General features: G+C 38.4%; 1 protein-coding gene across 3 annotated transcripts in view; it reads right to left on the minus strand.

The window, feature by feature from the left end:
- NELL1 (neural EGFL like 1) overlaps positions 1–23,386 on the minus strand; it is an 886,038-nt gene that overhangs the window by 696,163 nt on the left and 166,489 nt on the right. For all 3 annotated transcript variants that reach the window (XM_057749117.1, XM_057749116.1, XM_057749114.1), the window contains one exon: positions 15,262–15,358. In XM_057749117.1, coding sequence (XP_057605100.1) covers positions 15,262–15,358 — 97 coding nt within the window. The remainder of the gene's footprint in view (positions 1–15,261; positions 15,359–23,386) is intronic.

The raw sequence follows: 23,386 nt of genomic DNA on the forward strand, positions 1-23,386 counted from the left end.
ATTTTCTTGTTGTTAGTGCAGTGCTAAATCTCAGCCACTCCGAGGATCTAAATAAATCCCTAAGGGGCAGAGCCCAAATTAATGAGCTTTTACTATTAGTGCGATGGAAAGAAGAAAAATAGACATTTTTTTCCTCTTTGTTACATCTACCTGTTGCCACCTTCTACCTCCTGCACTCAGCTCACCAGGCACTGAAAAATAAATTTGCAACAGGCAGGCTGTACATTACAGGTTTTTTGTCTGGGGCACTAATGCCTATTATTTCCGTTGTTCCAAGAACATTTCTCATTTCACAGTAAGAAATATAGGAAGATGCAATAAAAAAAAAAGATTAGAAAAATTATGCCATTATTATCCTCTTATGTATGGAATACCTAAGATTAGGCAAGCCCTTCTAACACTGGGAGCTTTCTGATACAAATGAAAGCAGCCTTGCCGCCAAACAAATGCTAATTCTTTTTTAACGCTCTTATTTCCCTGCAGATCTCTGTTTACATTGAAGAAAATGGTTCCATTTTTTTGTATGCTAAAACACTGAAACAAATTGCTTTGAAAGGGAAAGGAAAAGGGGGTGGGGAGAGTTCCTGGCAGGCATGTAAATATATGGATGAAGATGTGTTCTGTTTATAAACTGGCAAGGACCCAAGTTCTGGCAACAGGCTCACAAAAAGTAAGATTTGGACTGACAAGGAGGATTTTCAAAATGCAACCGATTATGTATTTCTGCCCTGAAGACAGTTAATAAAATATTCCAGCTTGCATAAAAGCCAAGAAAGACACTTGTCGACTTTCATTACGATCGATAAAAACTGTCAGCTCATTAGCATATCATTAGCTGCCCTGCTGTTTCCAAAGTCTTAATGCACAGAAATATTAATCTACAAATGTATAAGATTCCCCAGTGCTGTGACTTTGACTTTCTGCATGGAAGAAAAAATAAGAATCAGAGATGGGACGAATCCAATATAGCTTCTTTTCTATGTGCCTATAAACATATGTTTACCATCTGTAGAATTATGGAAACCAGCTGAGGTAAAAAACAACAGCTGTGACATTAAAAAAAAAAAAAAAGAATCAATTTCACTTCCCAGTGACAGCTCAGCTGTTAAGAAGACAGTGAAGTCCAGGTAAGGGAAAGGTTTCAGACCCAAATTCACTAGACAGAAAGAGAGAGTCAGAGACAGAAAGACTTGGCCTCTCTGAAAGGCTTTGGGATGGGAATTTCTCCCCAAGATTTCAACCATTTAGAAACATGTCAGAACACCCAAACCTCTGAGGCACTGTGATTCACCGAGGCTTACCCTCTGGAATAGTGACAGCATAATCAGCTTAGAATGCATCAAAGGGAAATTGAGTGGTAGGCAACTACCTTGATAATGAAAATCTATAACAATCAGAAGATTCAGATAAGCCTAATGCCACTGGCCAACTATTTTCTCAAATGGATGCTGTTTTTAAGTGATGAAATCCCCAGCCTGTGTTCTGTGTCTCTGATAGGAAGTAACTAACACTAGAGGCTTACGTGCCAAACAACAAGCGATTCCATCCTCTTCTCTTTCATCAGCAGCACTTTTATTGCACTATTCCTAAGCACGCACCAGGACCCAGAAATTAGGTGTAACAAGTGAGCTTTTGCTTTTACTTTGCCTATGAAATGACCTATCAATATTTAAAATAGAGAACAATGCAGTTTTAACCTGAAAACACAACATAAGCATTTTCAGTTCTGGAGCCAAAAGGCAGGTGTGGTTCTTAGACCCAGGAGGCAGCTTCTACAAGACATATATTTAAAAGCCTAAGAAGTCACCTGAGAAGTGACTGCCTCTGTTACAGGGAGATTTCTGCAATACTGAATTGATCAAGATAATTTCTGTAATGAGACAGTGATATATTCTCCCTACCCCAGCCATCCAACCTCACCAAAGGATGGACTGAAACACGGGCTGGTATATGGGATTCTAAGGGGGAGAGGAGTTTTGAAAGGTTCCCTTCTAAAGAACTATTGGATGGAGCTACTCCTACTGGGGAACAAGGAGAATCACGGCGTTTCCTAGGGAGATGGGGTATGTGGAATTGCCACATTTTGGTGCTTCTCATTGGGACCACCTGTTCCTTTGGGCTGGAGCCCTGGAAAAAGAGGGGTCTGTCTCCTCCACAGGACATAGTATACTTAAGTGAAACATTCCACATCTAACACAGTGAGTAGTACATAGCAAGCAAGCCCCTAAAAATATTTGTTGAATGAATGAGCAAAAATATTCAAAAAGAAAGTTCTAAGCTTCAATCCTATTTCCATCACTTACAAACCATGTGAGACTGGCAAGTTGCTTAATCTTTCTGAGCCCCACTGCCTGGTTTACAGAGTAGGGATAACACAGTCGGCCCTTTGTATCCACAGATGCACAAGCCACAGCATACATGGATTTTATACAAGGGATTTGAGCATCCATGGACTTTGGTATCCGCAGGGGTCTTAGAAACAGGATACAGAGGGACGATTATAATAACTACCTTATTAGGATTCTCTGAAGGTGATATGAAATTAACTGAGATAATACACGTACAGCCGGACTAAGTCTAGAACATAGAAAGCAGTCAATAATTGTTGGTAGTCTCTTCCTCATCCCCACAACCCACCTCTGCAGGAAAATGATTGTCCAAGTCTACGAACACCTGTTGCGTTTTCTGTCTGTATGAGGTATTTGGGCTCTTAAGCAAGGATTCCTTATATCTACAGAGAACCATACACTCATCAAGCTGGAATAGTTAACAGGACAAACTCTTCTCCTCCTCTTAATCACAAGCTCCCAACTGAAACAGAAATCCCTAAAAAGCAGAAAAAGTGCCTATCTTTACTACAGTATAGAGTTAAGCATATAAGGAGCATTAAATACATAAAAAAGAGGAGGGAATGCATGCTGTAAACCTACTATGTGCCAGGTGCCTTTACTATATATAATCTTATACAATCTGCATTACCTTTATGAGAGACATCTTTGCACTTTACAAATAAGAAGGCAGATTCATAGCTTGTACATTTATTCATTCACATTAAGAGTATACCATCTTGGGAGTCAGAATTTCACAGAAAGTATAGCTTGCTCTCTGAACAAGGAGAAAGAAAGTCTGCCTCTGGATGTGGCTGCATCTGCCTATGGTAACTAACTGGAAATTTTACAAACTTTGATAGTCAAAGGATTTCTTCTAAGAACATTCATCTATAATTCATTCATCTGTAAAAAGTCAAATGCTTGGAGAAAAAAGATGGCGGCAAAGTAGAAGGACGTGGAATGCATCCCTCTCCACAGATGCATTGGGAATGCACCGAAGGACGCAATAATTCCCACAGAGAACCAGCTGAACACCAGCAGATGACCTCGGACACCAGAAAGGACCGCAAGGAGTCCGACATAACCGAAAAAAAAAAAAAGAGTATACCATCTTGGGACTTCCCTGGTGGTGCAGTGGTTAAGAATCCACTTGCCAGTGCAGGGAACACGGGTTCGAGCCCTGGTCCTGGATCCCACATGCCGTGGAGCAACTAAGCCCATGTGCCACACTACTGAGCCCATGTGCCACAACTACTGAAGCCCACGTGCCTAGAGTCCGTGCTCCACAAGAGAAGCCACAGCAACGAGAAGCCCGTGCACCACAACGAAGAGTAGCCCCCGCTTCCCACAACTAGAGAAAGCCCAAGCGCAGCAACGAAGACCCAAGGCAGCCAAAAATAAATAAATGAGTAAATTAAAAAAAAAAAAAGAGTACACCATCTGCCAGCTATGCACCTGATACTATTTGAAGCACTTGCTGAATAAAATAGACTCAGTTCTGACCCTGGTAAATCTTTGATTCTAGATAATGTGACCAATAAGAAACAAGCCCTCATATAAACTATTCAGCATCAGGTACCTAATTTGCAGAGTCCCTTGTTCAGCAATTATTGAAAACTTGAAGGTAGCAACAGTAGAGCCTTAAAGCAGTGCTGGGGCCTTTCTGAGCACAGCACCCTGTGGGACTGTTTTCTGCATCCTGTTCAAACCTGCTAGCGGATTCTGGCAAATTTTTCATTTCAGTTGTACTTCTCAGCTGCGGATTATCTATTTGGCTCCTTTTTATAATTTTCCTTCATTGATATTCTCATTTGTTCACACATAATTTTTCTTACATCCTTAAGCTCTTTGTCCATGTTTTCCTTTAGCTCTTTGAACACATTTAAGTCAGCTGTTTTCAAGTCTTCATCTAGTAAGTCCAATATCTGGGCTTCCTCCAGAATGGTTTCTGTCCACTTATTTTGTTTCTTTGAATGGCAATACCTTCCTAATTTTTTGTTTGCCTTATGATTTTATTTGAACCCTGGACAACTGAATATTGTAATGACTCTGAAGCTGTCTCTCCCTTCCCCAGGGTTTCCTAGGTTTGTTTTTTGTTCTTTTCTTCTGTTTACTGCTGAATGCTGTAGTAGTCCATTTGTTTAGTTAGTTATCTGTTTTTAGAGAGACTGTATTCCTTATTAGTTCTGGTCATTAAAATCTCTGTTCCTGAGCTTGTGTTCAGAAATTTTTTAGACGGAGATTTCCTTGAATGCCAGGAGCTGGGAGAAGGGGAGAGGGCGAGAGGTGGGGAAGAGCACGCTACATACTGGAACCCTCCTTTAATACTTAGCCGTGCTTGTGATGATCCTAGGGATCAGTCCAAAGTAAATGCTCAGTGTGTTCTCAGGTCTTTTCTGAACATGCATCTTGCTCTGCTCATGCATCTTGCTCTGCTCATGCATATAGCTTTCTACATTCCCCACATACATGATTGCTTCCGAATGCCTTAAACTGCCCAAAGAATCTCTCTCCTCAGCTCTTCCTCCTTGCTTTAGGTTGTCTATTATGTGTCAGCTGTAATCTTTTGCCCCAGATTGTTTGGTAGTTTTGCAATATTTTCAAGCAATGTCCACCATTTTTTGGGGGCCTGGGAGATTTCTGAGTTAGGTGAAACAGAGAGAAGTGTCTTGCATCAGTCCTTAAGATACTCCCAGACAGAACAGACATACAAAATAACCTGTAGGTAAGATTTGCTGTGCTCCCTCCAGAGCCAGGGACCATTGTCCCACACTGGGAACATGGGCTGACATCTTCAAGACTGCCACTGAGCTGTAGCTGGTGTGGGGTGAGGGCAAGTAAAAATGTAAAACTGCCACAAAGCTTTCCTACTATTTTGATGTTGCCTTTTTTTTTTGATTCAACATTAACTTGGTTGCTACAAACCTTTAACGTTTGCCAAAATTCTAATGAAGTAGGTTCTAACAGCTTCTGCTTGTTTTCTGCTGTTTCTGCGGAGGTAAAGAAACTCGGAGCTGCCTACTCTACTGTTTGCTGACATCCAGCTACCTGTGTTCTAACATTTCCTCCTGGAGAGGCAGATGCCGTCTAAAGTTGGAGAGCCACTGATCTAAAAAGATACTAAAGCAGAAGTTAATTATTGACCATATCTTATATTTTGCAAGCTCTTTAGAGAGACCAAGGTGAAACTCTAATCTAGACCATCAACATGTCACCTGTGTCCATGCTCTCAAATTTTAGCCTTCAAATCTACAGATCAAAACCAGTGAGAAACTCTTTTAAAAATATATATCGGGCTTCCTAGGTGGAGCAGTGGTTAAGAATCCACCTGCCAATGCAGGGGACACAGGTTCGATCCCTGCTCCAGCAAGATCCCACATGCCGCAAAGCAACTAAGCCCGTATGCCACAACTATTGAGCCTGCACTTTAGAGCCCGTGAGCCACAACTATTGAGCCCATGTGCCGTAACTACTGAAGCCCATGCACGTAGAGCCCATGCTCCGCAACAAGAGAAGCCACGGCAATGAGGACCCCCGCGCACCACAACAGAGAGTAGCCCCCGCTCACCGCAACTAGAGAAAGCCCACGTGCAGCAACAAAGACCAACAGAGCCAATAAATAAATAAATAAATTTATAAAAAATAAAAATAAAATATATATCAATAAATTCCCAAACCCTGCAGTTCAGATTCTCAACAAGTGGGTCTAGGTAGGCACAGAAATTTGAATTGTAAAGTCTTCTCATCTGATTCTGATGCTCTTCCATGGCTGAGAACCAGGTCCTGCCCTTCACTACAGACTCAAGGCCCCTAAGAAAAGTGTAGCTTCACCAGCAGATAACTAGCTACAAAACAAAAAACAGCATTAAATGAGAGCCAGTCTGGAACAGAGACACTTGGACAAATTTCTGTTGATTCTTGGACACATGGAAAATCATAGACTGTGGAAAAAATCACCTGTATGGATAGGGATATGGATATATGCATATATTTATACACCTACGTATGCGTGAATTAGCACCCTGAAAAATTATATCATTCTTTTTTACTTTGAATATTTATGATGGACTAAAGGGTTGAAACCAAACTACAGAAAATACCTGTGAATTTACCACCCACTTTAAATAAAATGTTATCACTATAGTTGAAGCCTCCTGGGTACCCATCTCTAAAAAAATCCCCATTTATTCTTCTTAGAAGTTAAGCTAGTCTGGATTTAGTGCTTATCATTCCCATACATTTATCTAATTTTTACATATGTGAATGTATAAATAAGCAATACATTGGATTGTTTTGATTTTTAAACATACAAATGATTTAATATCATAATGTTCCCCTGCTACTTGCTTTCTCATTCAACATTGTTTGCAATCATCAATTTTTAATCTATTTCTACGATTTTAATGTTTACCACAATTTAAACCACCTCCTAGTAACAGAGGTTTTTTTCCCCAAATTTTTGAAATTACAAAAGAAATTAAAACTTCCTGTGATAATATTTGTACATATCTCCTTGGGTACATGAGTTTCTTCGATGAAACAACAAGGAAAGAAGAGTTTCTTCAGTGTTTATACCTAGAAGTTGGGTTCCTGTGTCATGAGGTATGCACATCTTCAACTTTATACAAAATCTCCCCAATTGCTCTCCTTAGTAGTTCTACCAATTCGAGTTTCCACTACAATGAGTACTTGTCCTAGTACTCAGCTGTCTCCCTCACACCTAACATTGTCAGATTTTTGTTTTGTTTTGTTTTTGTCAGGCTGATGGCTAAGACATTGTACCTCCTAATGGTTTTAATTTGCATTTCCAAGATAACTACTGAAATGGAATTCCTTCTAGTACGTTCACTGGCTATTCACATTTCCACTTTGGGGAAATGCCTTTTTGTATCTTTTGCCAGCATTTTTATTGAGTTATGAGAATCTTTCTTACTGATTTAGAGCATTTCTTTAATGGATACTATTCCTCTGCCAACTGATTGATCCTTGTTGCCAAGATCACCTTTGATGAGCAGATCTTTTTATTTTATATATTAAACTTATCAATATTTCCTTTAATGATTCTCTATTTTTTAAGAAAATTTTCTCTACTCTGAGAACATGAAGATATGCTCCTATGTTGTCTTCTAAAACTTGCAACATTTTGCTTTAACATTTAGGTATTTAAGTCAATTGTAATTGTAATTGTTGTTTGCATATGGTGTGCAAATATATATTTAAAGCTTTTCCTGTCATTAGACACAAAAATCAATTACTTCAATTAATATATATATGAAATGTTTAAATAACTGATTTTCCTAACCATTTATCAATGAATACATCTTTCCCCACTGATGAGGAATGCCACTTCAAGTTTTCAAGTTGCCACATGTAATGGAAGAGTATCTTTCTGGCTTCTCCATTCTCTTTTATTGCTGCATGTGCCAATTCTTGGCACCAATATGACATTGTAAGATTTCTATAACCTTATAATAAGCCTTTATATCGGAAAGAGCCAAGTCCTTCTCCCTTTTTCTTCTTCAGAATTGTCTTCATTATTCCTGTTCTTTAATCTTCCATAAGAATTTTAGAATCAGCTTGTAGATTCCATCCAAAAAAAAAAAAAATTCCTGTTTGGAATTTATTACAGGTTCATTGAATCTAGAGATCAACTTGGGAAAAATTGTCTTTAATGCTTTAAGCCTCCTTCTCCAAGAACATGATATATCTCTTCCCATTTAGGTGTTCTTAAATATAGTTTTTAATAGAATTTTATTATTTGCTTCATAACTGTCATGTATACATTTGATTTTATTTGTTCTTAAATACTTATACATTTTTATAGTATAAACAAAATATATTTAACTGCACTTTTGTTGTTGCTACTGCTGCTATTTTTGCTCAGCAATGCAATTGACTTTGTTTTTCGATTCTGTATTTACTCAAATGAAATGAAAACTTTTGTTCCTACAAAAAGCGTCCAACAGTCTTTCTGAACTCTTAGTTATTCTAATAATTCATGAATCCAATTTTTTGTAGACAGTTATATAATTCATGAATAACTATATTTTTCTTTTTCATAATCCTTAAGGTTTTAATTTACTTTGCTGGTAAGAATCTACAGTATAGTGTCAAAAAGAAACATGGTAATAGGGATGCCTGTATGATTCCTGACTTTAACAGGAGTTCTCTTAATATTTAAACCATAAGCAGGATGTTTCTATGTATGTTTTCTTTATGTACCTTTTATCAGTTTAATGAAGTTTCCTTCTATTCCTATTTTGCTAAGAATTTTTTATCCTGAGTCAGTATTGAATTTTATGTAGTGATTTTCTGCCCCTTGAGATGACCACAGTATTTTTTTTCTCCTTTGTTTCACGTGTTGAATTATATTAAGAAATTTTTTGGTGATAAAAACAGATATATATTGTTGAAATAACCAATAACTGGATCTCTCTCTCTCTCTCACACACACACTCTGCTAGATTCAGTTTGCTAATATTTTGTTTAAATTTTTAATCTAATCTGTGTTCAAAAGTAAATTGCCTTGTATTATACAGTTCCTTTCTTATACGGTCCTTATCTAGTTTAGAAGTCAAGGTAACCCTATTTTCATAAATGAGTGTTCTCATTTATTCTCTTCTCTGGAAGAGCTTATGTAAGATTAGAATTGTTTCCTTGAATGTAATAGAACTTGCCTGTAAAATTGTTTGAACCTAGCAGCTATTTGGTGGAAAGATACCATAGACTGAAAAAACGGTCACAGTCTTTGCTCTTTGCTGGTTCCATGCTCTGTGCAATGGGAATTTGGAGCATATCCCATCAAAACATGGAGTCTATTTCCCATACCCTTAAATCTGGCCTTGTAATTTGCTTTGGCCAAAATAATGCAACAAAAATAATGTGCAAGTTTCAAGCACAGGCTTCAAAAGGGCATTCCCACGTCTGCTCCAGTTCCAGAAACCCTGATCAGCCACCATGTAAACAGGCTTAGCCTAGACTGGTAGAAAATGAGAGATCACATGAAGCAGAGATGAGCCATCAAACTAAAGGCCATTCTAGTACAGCCAGCCCCCAGAAAACCTAGCAGCCGACCAAAGATGCACGATTGAACCCACTGAGAATACAAGAACCATTTAGCAAAGCCCAGCCCAAATTGCCAACTCACAAAATTCTGAGCTACATAAATGGTTGCTGTTTCAAGCCATTAAGCTTTGCAATGATTTGCTATGCATCAAAAGCTAATTGATACAATAGATTCTGAATCACGAATTACTTACGATACATTAATAATTCTAAGACTACCTGGGTTTTTCACTTCTCGAGTCCATTTAGATAATTTACATAGTTGAAGAAATTGTTCGTTTTTCTTTAGTTTTTTTATTTTACTGGCACAAAATTGTTACTAATTACCATTGTTTTAATTTTTGCAGTGTTTTTGTGCGCTTTTTCTATACTGGTTTTTATACCTTCTCCCATTTTTTCTTGCTCAGACTTCCAGATGTTCAGTCTAAGTTATTCTTTTCTGAAAAAGTTGCCCTTTTTCTCTAGCTACTTTTAAGATCTTCTCTGTGTCCTTGGGTTCTGTTATTCTGCTAATATGTCTAGGTGTGGCTATTTATCTTCATTTGTGTAATAGATTATTAAAATGGCAAAAAAAAAAATTCTTCCCTTCCTCGCATCCATACCCTTGCAACATTGTATTGCAGAACAGTCCTTCAAGAGATGAAGTCTATTTATTCACCCCCACTCCTGGCTTTGGTCATATGGCTTGCTTTGGGCAATAAATTATTAGCAAATGCGATCAAGCAAAGAGAGCCTTGAAACGCAGTAGTGCTGTAAGACTTGCTCTTTTCTCACACTTGGAATCTCAAGACTGCCACATGGATAAGCCTCAGTAGACTCCACATGGGGAAGACGGCGGTACACCAGTCAACAGCCAGCCTACCACCAGAGATGTGAAGGAGCCACACTGACCAACCAAATACAACAGTCATATCAGAGAGCCCAGAAGATACCAGCGTACCCAGACCAAGCCAGAAAGATCATCCCATCAACCCAAAGAATTATGAGCTAAATAAAATGGTTGTAGTTTAAGCTTCTAGGTTTTCTACATGACTTTTTGACAGGAAGAGCTTGCACTTTGATTGCACTGTGTTTCCTGTAATAAGAACTGATGTCTTATCAACTTAGAAAATTCTTAGCCATCATACTTCTATGAACGTGAACATCTGAACAGCCATGAACATCGAATAGTGCCCATAACCCCTTTCTCCCATTATCTTTTGGAATTTTCAAATATTTATAGAAGTACATACATACATACACACACTAAACACATATAAGCAAAATACATACATTAAATCTTTTTCATATATATGCATCTGCCCTACATTTTAACCTTTCCTATTTTCCTCTATCCCTGCACTACATTTAAGGAAATTATTTGACAATTTTTTGCATTTCACAAATGCTCTCCCTACCTGTGTTTAATTTAATGGGTTTAGCAGATTCATTGAGCTTTTTTTCACTTCAATGACTGTATTTTTCATTTCTGGAACTAACTTTTGATTCAAATCTCCCTGGTCACACTTATCATCTCCAGTCACCATGATTTTTTTTATGTTGTTATTTTGCTTCTTTATGCATTTTACATGTAGGGATTTTAAAAATTCTTTATAATTCCAATTTCTGCAGCTCTTTGAGGGATAATTGGGAAGTTTGTTGTTTCCTCCATTCTTACTCATGACGGCTCAAAAACTCATATTTGCATGAACTTAATCTATAGGAATCTTGTGAAGTCTGCATTAAAGGTGATTTTCCCAAAGATAATTTGTATTTTCTTCATCAAGAATCCCAAGATGCCTAACCTAGGATCATATTAAGATAGTTTCTTGAGCTTCATGAGTATATAAATTCAAATTTTATATCTGCATGATGTCAAGAGCTGTGGTTTCAAATCGTTACCAGGAAACTATTTTGTGTGTGTGTGGAAATGAAGCAAAGAAAAGCTAGTCAATGGACTGCCTCCCTTTGCTAATAGACTATTTCTGCCTACCCTTTCACTGGAGGGGTAGTTGTCTGAATTATGGCTTTATTTCAGAAGTTTCTGTTCCAACTTCCAAGCTTGCAAGGAATCTAAGCCATTCTCCCCATCCCACACAGACTGTTGAAACTTAAGGCTCTAACTGGTATTTTTATACATTGCTAATGAGAGTGTAAAATAGTATAGCCATTTTGAAAAATACAATGGCATCTTTTATGAAGTTAAACACACACTAAATATATAGCCCAGCAATCCCACTCCAACATATCTACCCAAATAAAAATGAAAACTTTTGTTCATACAAAACCCTGTATGCAAATGTTTTTAGTAGCTTTATTCATAAATGCTCAAAAATCAAAACAACCTAAATGTTCATGAACTGAGGAATGAATAAACAAATTATAGTACATCCATACAATAGAACTGGAATGCTACTCAGCAATAGAAAAGAATGAATCCCTGATACACACAGCAACATGGGTGAATCTCAACATATATACATACCTACATAAATGGTTCCATTTATAATGCCTTCTAGGGATGGCAAAACCATAGGGCCAGACAACAAGTCAGTGCTTGCTAGAAGTATAGGATAAGGAGAAGGCTTGAATAAAGTGCAGCACAGGGGCATTTTTGGAGGTTATGGAACAATCCTTTATCTTGATGGTAGTTACATGATTGTATAGATTTTCCAAAACTCACAGAACCATACATTTAAAGAGAAGAATTTTATTGTGTATAAATTATACTTTAATTTTATAAAAGGAAAAGGAAAGAAAAGCCCAGGACCAGATGGTTTCCCTGGTGAATTCTATCAAACACTTAAAGAAGAATTAAGGCCAATCCTTCTCAAACTCTCTCAAGAAGAGGCAGGAAGACTCCCAAACTTATTTTTCAAGGCCAGCATTACCCTGATACCAAAGCCAGATAAGTACACTACATAAAAAGAAAACTATAGACCAATATCCTTGATAAATATAGGTGTAAACATTCTCAAAATATTAGCAAACCAAATTCAAGAGCATATTAAAGGAACATACACCATGATCAAGTGAGCTTTATCCCTGGGATGCAAGGATGATTCAATATATGTAAATCAATAAATGTGATACACCACATTAATGAAAGATAGAAATCATATGATCATGTCAATAGATGTAGAAAAAGCATCTGACAAAATGCAGTATCCTTTCATGATAAAAAGACCCAAGTTGGGCATAAAAAGAACATACTTCAACATAATAAAGGCCATATATGACAAGCCCACAGCTAACATCATAATAGTGAATGGTTGAAAGCTCTTCTAAGATCAGGAAAAGAGGCAGGGTGTGCACTCTCACCACTCCTATTCAGTATAGTACTAGAAGTCCTAGACAGAGCAATCAGGCAAGAAAAAGGAAAAAAAAAGGTTTCCAAATTGGAAAGAAAGAAGTAAAAATGTCTTTGCTTGCAGATATGGTCTTATACACAGAAAATCCTAAAGACACCACCAAAAATACTTTTAGAACAAATCAATGAAATCAGTAAAGTTGCAGGGTACATAATCAAAATATAGAAATCAGTTGCATTCACATACACTAACAACAAAATAGCCACAAAAGAAATAAAACAATATCAGTGACAATAGCATCAAAAACAATAAAATACTTAGGAATAAATTTAACCAAGGAGATGAAAGATCTGTGCACAGAAAACAAGACTTTGATTAAAAAATTGAAGATACAAACAAATGGAAAAATACCCCATGTTCATGGATCAGAAGAATTACTGCTGTTAAAATGTCCACACTCCCCAAAGTCGTCTGTAGATTCAATGCAATTCCTACCAAAATTCAAATGGCATTTTCAGATATTGAAAAAAACAATCGTAAAATTTCTATAAAATCACAGAAGATCCCAAATAGCCAAAGTAATACTGAGAAAGAAGAACAAAGCTAAAGGCATCACACTTACTGATTTCAAACTTTCAAACTGTATTATAAAGCTATAGTAATCAAAACAGTATGATACTAGCAAAAAAAAAAAAAAAAAAAAAAAAAAAACAAGACACATAGACCAATGGAACAGATTTGAGAAACCAAAAATAAATCCTTGCATGTATGGTCAACTAAAATTTGCAAATCATATATCTGATAAGGAGTTAATATCCAAAATATACAAAGAATTCATACAATGCAATAGCAAGATAAAGTCTGATTTTAAAGTGGGCAGAGGAACTGAAAAGACATTTTTCCAAAGAAGACATGTAAATAGCCAATAGATAAATGAAAAAGTGCTCAGCATCACTAATCATCAAAAAAATGCAAATAAAAAACCATTATGAGCTATCACGTTATACCCTTTAAAATGTCTATCAAAAAGACAAGCTATAACAAGTGTTGGAGAGGATTAGAGAAAAGGGAAACCTTATGCACTGCTGATAGAAATGTAAATTGGTACAGCCACTATGGAATGCAACATAGAGGTGCCTCAAAAAGTTAAAAATAGAACGACCATATGATCCAGCAAGCCTGCTTCTGGGTGGATTTCACATAATTTGGGGTATATATCCAAAGGAAATGAAATCACTACCTCAAAGAGATATCTGCACCCCATGTTCATTGCAGCATTATTCATAACAACCAAGATATGGAAACAATCTAAGTGTGTGCAAACAGATGAATAAGATAAAGAAGATATGGTATGTATATGAGTGTGTGTGTGTACACATACACATACAGAGTGGAGTATTACGCCACCATGAGAAAGAAAAAATCCTACCACTTGCAACACGGATGGACCTTGAGGGCATTATGCAAAGTGAAATAAATCAGAGAAAGACAAATAATGTATAATATCACTTATAAGTGGAATCTAAAAACCTGACTCATAGAAACAGAAAGCAGAATGATGATTGATGAGGAAATATGGGAAGATGTTGGTCAAAGGGTACCAACTTTCAATTATAATATGAATAAGTTCTGGGGATCTAATGTACAGCATGGTGATTATAGCTAATAATACTGTATTACATACTTGAAAGTTGCTAAGAGAGTAGATATTAAATGTTCTCACCACAAAAAAGAGTAATTATGTGAGGTGATGGAGGTGTTAGCTAACATTATGGTGGAAATCATTTTGCAATATATTACGTGTATAAAACTTTTGTACACCTTATACATAATGTTATATGTCATTGATATCTCAATAAAGCTGGACTAGGTAAATGGATAGATTAAAAGAAAGAAAAGGAATAAACTTAAACATCTAACTCAGTATTAGCAGACATTCCTCTGGTTTTCACTTCCCTTCATATATTTAGCCTCTAAGGATCTACCTTCTTGTAAGTGCAATGAAAAATCTTAAAAGATTTTTGTTATGTTTTATCCAGCATTTATAGGCATTTTGAAGTAAGAGGATTTTAAAAATATCTAGTCTACCATACTGCCAGAAGCAAAATTCTGCCATCCTACTGAAGAACAAGACTATCTTAAAATCTCATGATGTTTTTAACTTTTTCAATTCACTTTATCACTGAATCCTCATGTTTCTATGAATGCAGTTATTGTATTACCCTCTTTACGGACAGGAAAACCAAAGCTCGTGGAAGTTGAGAGTCATTTCTCATTGTTTATCTAAACTAGACATCCACCCCAAAATGAATTAACAGAGATTCTGAGAATGCAAACCAATTTGAAGATTACCTTAAACCTCCCAGAAGTAGGGCAATAAGAAACATTTTGAGGATTATTTACATTCTGGATTATCTACACCTGGCAGTAGAGTGAAGTGTATGACCTTGGGCAAGTCACTGAACTCTTTCTAGTCTCAAAACACCTACATTATAGAATTGTTGTGACAATTAAATGATTAAATTCACATCAAGCACACAGAAAAGCATGTGGCAAAAGTAGAAAGCAGTGCTTACTTTAAATAAACCATGCTTTTGGTTGCGCTGACCAAGCCATAAATTGCTTCCTGGAGGGAGGTTGGTCTCAGGAGGGTCTATCACACGTTCATAAATCCTGTAGGGGCAAAGAACACAGTTACTTATAAAGAGGCTCAAAGCAGAATCAAAAAGTACGTACATATAGTTTGAAGTGCTCCTGGCATTAGCTGCTGGTATAGAGAGATGGAGTCAATATGCGGCACATTTTAGATGACAGGTAACAAATAAATCCTGACAACACTTAGACACACTATCTGGGGCCCTCCTGGCTTTCCATCTTTGCCACTCTGGCAGGGGAAGAAGGAAGAGGGTAACATTTTTTAGTGTCTACTCTGAACTTTATACGAACTCTGCGAGTAAAGTGGTTTCATCCAGTCGCAAGTAGGAAAGCTGAGGTTCAGAGACTGTAAACGGGTCAACGAAGCCAGCCAGGGAACAGTAAAGTTGGGATGAGAATCTCCACCTGTTTGGCTGCAAAGCCCTCGCATTCTCCTTGGTGCTCTACTACGCCTTGGCTGCTTTATTCAGCTGCTACTCATTTCTACAGCAACCTCCTATCCGCCTCTAAACAACTGAGTAGCAGCTGCCCCCGTGATAATGTGCCTAGTCTACAAAATCAAGTAACTGAAATCATCACCCAGTGAACAAATATTTATTGAGCATTTCTTTATGCTCCAAGCTCCATACGAGGCAACAGGAGATAGAGCAATAAATGAGACATACAAAGTCCTACCCTCATAGAGTAAAAGAAAGATACAATTCTGTACGTGAAGAAAACCTTCATATGATAAAGACATATAAGTAACACAGAGAAGGCAACAGTCCCAGGATCTTTGAAGGCACCAATAAAGCCTACTGAACGACTGAATTGTCTCAGTTGCTCTGCCCTCCCAAGCCCCACGTTAGTCAGTTACAAATCTTGAAATTTAGAAACAGTCCCTGTAACCACCAGCGGATCACAGGCCTCCACCTCGCCCCTGGCAAGTACCTTCCAGCACTTGAGTACTGAGAAGGGAAAGGAAGAGCTTGCCTAAGAATTAAACTTATCTCCTTAGATGCTCAGAAGATTCTGAGTGGGGTGAGATATAGGGACCGTTTGTGAATTTCTATTCTTCATGATGGCCCTGTCCATTCCATTCATTCCTCTGTCCTTACTCAGAGCAGCCACGGGAAGAGTCATCCCCCAGGTAGGTCCAGAGGTCTAACAACTCATCAATCCTCCCAGCTGGGACGGAGCTGACTGCCTCCTGCCAGAGGGTGACAGATTCCTCCAGCGGCTCTCCGTAGGAAAGTGCGGAAGAACGGAAGGATTGTCCGGTTGCGTCAAGGCCAGTGAATGATTGCAAGGCTGTTGCAGCTGGGAGCTATCATGCTGCAGCCTTATATCTTAGCCACGTCGTCCATTACTCTCCTATTCCCCACTGGAAACATGCTGTTTCCTAACAATACATGCAAGGTATTCAACTGACAAAGCTCTAAATACATCAAGTACTTCTCTATGAATTATTTTTCCATTATAAATGGAGGCTTGAAACATAAGCAAGGAAAAATGAGTTTCCCTAAAAAAGACAGCCTGTGTTTTCTCCACAAGAATGCAACCTTTCTCTTTGTATGTTAGAAGGAACCATTTTAGATGAAACAATTTGTCAAAACTGCTTTAATACAAAAAGATGCTATATACTTCCTTAAAAAAAGTTTTTTTCTAATATTAGTGAAAAACTAGAAACAAGCCAAATTTACAACAAAAGAGAAACATATGTTACAGTAGATCCGCTCGATAGAATTTACTACGGCCATTAAGAGTAATAAATATGCAGGTTATGAAATATGGGACAGCATATACAAAATAATTGTCACCGGAGGAAAGCGGAATGCAAAATTATTTATGCACTATGGAGATAGCGATGCAAAAACTATGTTCAATGTTGGTGGATTTCAGGAGGCCAGAGAGAACCGAAAATCGCTGTATTTAGGTGAAGAGGCAGAAGCGTAATTTTCTATGAGGTTGTTTCACTAAAAAAATTGAAAATGTTGTCAAACTATCTTAATCTTCATTTTAAAACATTTGCATCTGTCAGAGTGAGAAGAGCTTTCCATTCAAATGCTTTCTTTTTGGTTTTCAATATGCTTAGAAAGTAAACTCCAATGAGCAAAAGAGGCCTATATCTAATTTTACTAAGTGCAGGCAGAGAGGCAGGCAAGGAAGGGGGGAAGGAGGGAAGGATCAGAAAGATTAACTCCCTATCCTGCTTTCTCTTCCACAAGCCTAATAGCTCCCTGGGCCTTTGAAACAGTTGAAGAAGCAAACATTTGAGGCCACTATCACAGAGCAGGGCTGCAACCCACGGCGCATGTGTCAAAGGAGCATGCTGACTTCCAGTGTCCTACAGTCCCCATCAGCATCTGCTCCTGATGCCAAGGAAAGTCTGCGCTGCTGTCTTCTTGGCAGCCCTGTGGATGCATTTGGACCAGAGAGCTCCACGCAGCAGACACAATCCACAGACTGGATACAGCCTAGCAAAATGGAGAGAGCTCAAAAACAGAGTATTACATAGACATAAAAATCCACACAGCGGAAATCTAATCATGAGGAAATATCAGACAAACCCAATTTGTGAGATCTTGTGCAAAATAACTGCCTATGCTCTTTCAAATGTTAACGTCATGAAAAGTAAAGAAAGGCTGAGGAGCAGTGGCAGATTCCGGAAAAACTAACCGTGAGACAGGACTGGGTCTGGGGGCAGGAAAAAGAAAATCCCATAAAGGACACTAGTAGAAAATTGGTGACATTTGAACAGGAACCGTAGATTACAAAATAATATTGTACTGGTGTTCAATTTCCTGATTTTGAGAATTAGGTGGTATATACTTAATTGTCTTGTTCTTAGGAAATACATACTGCATTATTTAGGGGTAAAGGGTCATAAGGTTTGCAATTTACTCTCAAAGAGTTCAAAATAACAATGTGTATATATACAAGTCCGTACATATGTAAACACACATTATTACTTTGAGAGAGAGCGAGAGCGCGCACACGCAGATTCTGAGCAAGGAGTTTATGATTGTTTATATACCATTCTCAAAATTTTTCTGTAGGATTAAAATTATTTAAAGCTAAAAAGTTTTAAAAACAGAGTGAAAAAACTAAAAAGTTATATAATTATGTAAATAAAAAATACACACATGCAAAACTATTTTATCTATTAGCCAAGGATATACACAAACTTTAAGAGTCACATAAGGATAGTGTTTTCCTAAAGGAATGGGAATGGCTGGGGGGAGGGGAGTGAACAGAAGGAAGGGAGGGAGATGGGGAGAGGAGAAGGTGGGGGGGGAGGGAGGGAGGGAGGGAGGGATGGAAGGAGGAAGGGAGGGAGGAGGGGGAAGGAAGGATTGCGCAGATTAATGCTGATAATATCTCATATACTAAGAAACAGGATTATCACATCCCTATCCTCACCCTTGTACAGGAGGAGTTATGCCACCTACATACCAGACAAATACAATCAGAGTCTTGGCTAAAGGGTTGCTGGTCCCTGAGGTGGACTGGCTCATGCAAATAAGCCAGGAGGGCACAGTGCTCTGTCACTTAAATCTAGTACTGCCCACGTCAACTGAAATGCAAAGCCAAAGCCTAATACATGAACTCCTCGGTTTCCAGTGTGGTCAGGAAATCGAATTCTATATTCTGATATTCTAGTATTCTGGTTAATGAGGTTTCCTTCCCATCAGCAAATATCTGACTGTCTACAACGTGTGTGACACCCTGCTGCCTATGGGGACACACAAGCAAAATTAACAAGGCCAAGTTCCTGCCCTCAGGTCAAATGTCTGAGCCAGACAGACAACACACCCATACCTACCTTACAATTTAGCGCAGTAAGTGTAATGATCTGTGGAAGCAGAGAAGACAATATGGAGAAGACGTTCCAAAGAAGGGGGCGCTGCAGCTGAGTTGCAAATGAAGAATAACGTGGAGCCGACACACAGACAGAACAGCCAGCACATACACAGTACCGAGGGTGTGCCAAGCATCTGCACTGAGGGCTCTCCAGATACTGATTCACTTAATCCTCACACCACCACCATCAGGCAGGTATACTTGGCTCGGCAAGGTTAAGTAACTTGTCTGTGGTTAGGCAGCTGGTAAATGGCAAAGCTGGGATTTGAACCCAGACCCCCAAATCTGTGCTACTCCCTCAAATAAATTAAAATTCCTAACATGACTTACTCATCAGGAAGGGAAAGGGGAAACAAGTTCATGTGCCAAAGCACATGGTCAGGACCTGTTAGCTCTCCCAGAACCCATTTTCTCTCCCTCCTGCTACACTGCTACGTGGCTACACTACTTTCCCAGCCTCCCTCACGCCTGGATGTGGCCATGGAAGGTGAATGGACAGGATTTGCACCACTGCTAGGCATGACCTCCCCCAAAACACCTCCCTCAGGCATCTTTCACACTCTCTTTCACTTTCTCTCTTTCAGCTGACAAGAGAAGGCTCTGAGGGCTGAGGGGTGGGCAGGGCCACAAGATGGCAGGGCCTGGATTCCTAAACAATGACATGGGAGGCCACCTGCCAGTCAGACACACCCAACTGGATGGCAACCCAACCGAGATAGAGAGGATTTTCGGTTATCTGTGGCTAGTTTCATGGACCCTAACAAATATAAGCCAGTGAAAAATAGAAAGGTAATTATTACATTTTTATGCCCACAAAGCCGAGAGATATCGAGATCATGTGGTATTGTAGAGACACATGAGTTTGGGATAAAATAGATTTGGGTTCACATTCCAGTTGTGCTTTCTACTAGCTATATGATCTTAAGTTATTTCATTTCTTTCTACCTCAGCTTTCTCATTTAAAAAACGGGGATAAAAAAGACACATGTACCCCAATGTTCACTGCAGCACTATTTATAATAGCTGGGACATGGAAGCAACCTAAATGCCCACCAACAAATGAATGGATAAAGAAGAGGTGGTACATATATACAATGGAATATTACTCAGCCATAAAAAGGAACAAAAATTGGGTCATTCGCAGAGATGTGGGTGGACCTAGAGACTGTCATACAGAGTGAAGTGACTCACAAAGAGAAAAACAAATATCGTATATTAACGCATGTATGCAGAAACTAGAAAAACGGTACAGATGAATCTGTTTGCAAGGCAGAAACAGAGACGCAGATGTAGAGGACAAATGTATGGACACCAAGGGGGGAGAAGGAGGGTGGGATGAATTGGGAGATTGGGATAGACAAATATACACTACTACGTATAAAATAGCTAACTAATGAGAACCTGCTGTATAGCACAGGAAACTCTACTTAGTGCTCTGTGACCTAAATGGGAAGGAAATCCAAAAAAGAGGGGATAAATGTACACACATGGCTATTCGCTTTGCTATACAGCAGAAACTAACACAACATTGTAAAACAACTAAACCTCAATGAAATTAAATTAAAAAATAGAAAACAGGGATATTACTGCTGACTGTAGGAGCTGCAGTGAGGCTGAAATGAAATACTTTTAATGCAACTGATAGATGGCAGGTGCCGCCAGCCTGTAAAATTTACAGGTGTCTAAGGAAGCAGAGCTACACAGTCACATGACACATGCCAGCCCACTGACTGCACCTCTCATCAGATGTATCCTTTGAGATGGGATTATCAGTATCATAGGGGCCTGGTTTGTGCTTTGGGACACAGTTTAAAGGAATGACATCACTGTCACATGGAGTCTATTTAAGAGTGTGTGATTTCAACGTTACAATGCAAGAACTTAGTGTCTATTTTGTCATAAATTCCCACACTGAAAAATTTTAAATCCTAAATTCCTTTTCACCTTCTACAAATTTAAAAGCTGGAACAGTGACTATGCCACAGGAAAAAAACAAAGGAATTAACAGCATTAACTTCTATTGCTGTTTAACCTGATTAGAGTGCCCACGGACAACTGCTCTTTAGATACTAAACTTTGGATTAAAAACAAAATTTTAGGATAAAGTATCTTTCCTATGACACACCAAAATCCCAGTATTTTTACCGTGTTAGTTTTAAAATGTCACTCATTAGCTTCTTTCAATTCTTTCAAGACATAAATCACAAACGTTTCTATGTAAATTAAGCAAACATCTTAATATCTTTACATCCCTCCAAAATATATAATTCTTTGACATTTATAAAAATTTGACTTCTGTTGAAAGTTCATTGTAAACTCACATAAGACAGGAGAAGGGCTCAGAAAAAAGGAAGAGGTAGAAGAAATATTTTGTAATATTTAGACTGTATGTTTGAACATACAATCACCAAACCAAGAACAACAAAATATATAGCTTTTATATAAGTAAAATATGACAAGACACTACTCCTAACACTTTTGCCTAATCCAGTACTAGGCACTTTCCTATTCCATTTGGGACCTTAACTGGATTTAGCCAATCCACATAAAAGGTTTCTGGAAAAATGAAAAATGTCAGCAGTAAGCCAAAGCCTGCTAAGTTCTTATTTCAGACTGTCCTTATTTAGCCTTTTTATATACATTCTGTTTTACATATTCTGACTGCCCTATATTTTGGTTCTTTACTGATCTTTGAGACCCCGATCACTTGGATGATTCATTTGGACATACTCTCTAGCACATCAGCATATGACCCTATACCCTCCCACTAACGACTGAAGTCTAAACTTCTGGTCCTGGCTGAACATGCTTTCACAGACCTCACTGCCAAGGAAGAAGAAATTGCTCTTTCCTGGTACCCCTGGGTCCAGCCCTTTCATCCTCAAGCTGTGTCTGCGCTTCCTGACTGTAACAACCACAGATCATCTGCTGAGTATGGAGGAAATAAAACCCTCACCGTGACATCCCTGCACCTGCTCAGTTGTCTCCTGCACTAAGACTTTCCCTGATCATCCTATATAAAGTAGCACCTAACCACTCATCACTTGGCTTGTTTTACCCTTATCAAAGTACATGACTCTCTACAGTTATCTTGGCTCTTTGCTGATTGACTAACTCCTCCTACCAGAAGTAAGCACCTTGAAAGCAAGGATCTTGTCTATCTTTTTCATGTCAGTATCTCTAGCATCTGGAAGAGAGTCTAGTCAAACTAGGAGCCCACTCCATATATTGAACAAATGAAGGAATGAATGAATGAATGAATGAAGACAGTATCTTCAGAATAAGAGGGCAACAGATAGACAGTTGCGCAAGCCCTAAAATACTATGGCAAAGACTTTATGATGAGCAAGTCCCAAAACTGAATAACACAAACTAGGAAATCAGGCGGTTGAACTTGAGACTTTATGCAGATAATCCTGAGGAAAATGCAGTTGATGAAAATGAGTGAAATGTGATAGCCTTTTTCAAGTGTTTTCCTCCATCATCCCCAGCTCATGAGATTTACACAAGAAGGTCCCCCCACCCCCCCAAAAAAGAACAAGATGAACCCCTCTCGCTGTTTTCCATCCAAAAAAGAGAGAGGGATAGCAAGCTTGAATCTGTCAGGCAGACAACTCACTAACAGGAAAGTCAGATATATGTATTTCAGAAAGAAATCATCAAGAGAATTAGTCAGCAACTTGAAAATTAATTAGATCAAGCATAGTCCTTTTGATAACTGCACGATTTACTGCTTAAGTTGATTGCATTATAATCAGCCCAAATTTATCACATTCCCATAAGCTATCTGACACAAATAATAAATTTACTCCACAACCATCTAAAATCTACCCTTTCTTTTGGCCAAAAAAAGCCCACTTCCCACTTAGTCGTGTTTCCAGGCCTTGAACTCAAATGAGATGCTGCCTATAAAGATGTACCAGGAGAATTATGGGAATTTTGCATGCCATTAGCATCTGTCAGTATTTTAAAGTGTAAGTAACTCATTTCTAATACAATAGCATGCAAAATTAACATCCCGTCAAACCTAAAAACTTCTTGAGAGGAATGAACAATGCAAAGAGTAACTGTCACGCTCCTTGTGAAAGTCAGTCACTGAATCAAGGGCCCACATTAGGAATTTCCTTCGCAAGGTACAACTTCTCTGTATTCATGACTTTGGCTAAGAATGAAGCAGATGGGATGCTAGCTAGGGAGGGCAAA

The sequence above is a fragment of the Hippopotamus amphibius genome, chromosome 9 (genome assembly GCF_030028045.1).
Source record: "Hippopotamus amphibius kiboko isolate mHipAmp2 chromosome 9, mHipAmp2.hap2, whole genome shotgun sequence".
NCBI lineage: Eukaryota > Metazoa > Chordata > Mammalia > Artiodactyla > Hippopotamidae > Hippopotamus > Hippopotamus amphibius.